Here is a 1,289-nt window from a genome sequence, read left to right as displayed (position 1 = left end):
TTTCAGGGTATTAGACCGACTTCGGGGAGTCTCGTGATCTCAGCCATTCAGGCTGGGAAGATGATCGAGAAGGGCCGTGAGGCTTATCTGGTTACTATATCTATGCCAGGGTCAGTGGGGAAATCGACGGTTAGCGGTATTGCGGTAGTGGAGGAGTTTGAGGATGTGTTTCAGTCTTTGCAAGGATTACCACCATCTCGGTCGGATCCTTTTACCATTGAACTGGAACCGGAGACAATGCCGTTATCCAAGGCTCCTTAGAGGATGGCTCCAACAGAGATGGCAGAGCTGAAGAAGAAGCTAGAGGATTTATTGAGTTAGGGATTCATCTGTCCTAGTGTATCACCGTGGGGAGCGCTAGTGTTGTTTGTGAAGAAGAAGGATGGGAGTTTCAGGTTGTGCATTGATTATCGGGGTTTGAACCGGGTCACTGTGAAGAACAAGTACCCTCTTCCTAGGATCGATGAGTTGTTGGATCAGTTGAGGGGTGCTACTTGGTTCTCTAAGGTAGATCTGGCGTCGGGTTATCATCAGATACGGATAGATGAGGCAGATGTGAGGAAGACTGCTTTCAGGACTAGGTATGGCATTATGAGTTTGTGGTGATGCCTTTCGGGTTGACCAACGCACCAGCAGCGTTTATGAGATTGATGAACAGCGTGTTTCAGGAGTTTCTGGATGTGTCTGTCATCATTTTCATCGACGATATCCTGGTTTATTCTAAGAGTCCTGAGGAGCATGCAATGCATTTGAGGGTAGTTATGGAGAAGCTGCGGGAGCAGAAGTTGTTTGCCAAGTTGAGCAAGTGTAGTTTTTGGCAGCGTGAGATGGGCTTTCTGGGTCACATTGTTTCTGCAGAGGGGGTTTCTGTAGATCCAGAGAAGATTCAGGCTATCAGAGATTGGCCTAGACCGCAGAATGCCACAGAGATCAGGAGTTTCCTTGGATTGGCAGGTTACTACAGGAGATTTGTGCAGGGGTTTGCAAGCAGAGCACGTCCTATGACTAAGTTGACAGGGAAGGATGTTCCTTTTGTCTGGTCAGAAGAGTGTGAGGAAGGCTTTGCAAGCCTGAAGGAGATGTTGACTACTGCGCCAGTGTTGGCTTTGCCTGAGCAGGGAGAACCCTATGTGGTTTATACAGATGCATCTAGAGTTGGTTTGGGTTGTGTTCTGATGCAGCATGGGAAGGTGATTGCTTATGCTTCGCGGCAGTTGCGGGTGCATGAAGGCAACTATCCTACTCATGATTTGGAGATGGGTGCTGTAGTTTTTGCCCTGAAGATTTGG

At 48.3% G+C, this 1,289-nt stretch overlaps 1 protein-coding gene across 1 annotated transcript; it reads left to right on the top strand.

Moving 5' to 3' along the window:
- Positions 1 to 399: 399 nt before the first annotated feature.
- LOC109131540 (RNA-directed DNA polymerase homolog) lies at positions 400 to 803 on the top strand (the record flags this gene model as incomplete). Its single annotated transcript, XM_019242591.1, is given in 2 exon segments — positions 400 to 586; positions 589 to 803. Coding segments are annotated over 2 exon segments (402 nt in total), but the record flags the coding sequence as incomplete, so codon positions are not given.
- Positions 804 to 1,289: the final 486 nt, after the last annotated feature.

Source organism: Camelina sativa, unplaced genomic scaffold (genome assembly GCF_000633955.1).
Source record: "Camelina sativa cultivar DH55 unplaced genomic scaffold, Cs unpScaffold00478, whole genome shotgun sequence".
NCBI classification, from domain to species: domain Eukaryota; kingdom Viridiplantae; phylum Streptophyta; class Magnoliopsida; order Brassicales; family Brassicaceae; genus Camelina; species Camelina sativa.
The sequence above is the reverse complement of the archived record's forward strand: the minus strand, read 5'-3'. Positions and strand labels throughout refer to the sequence as shown.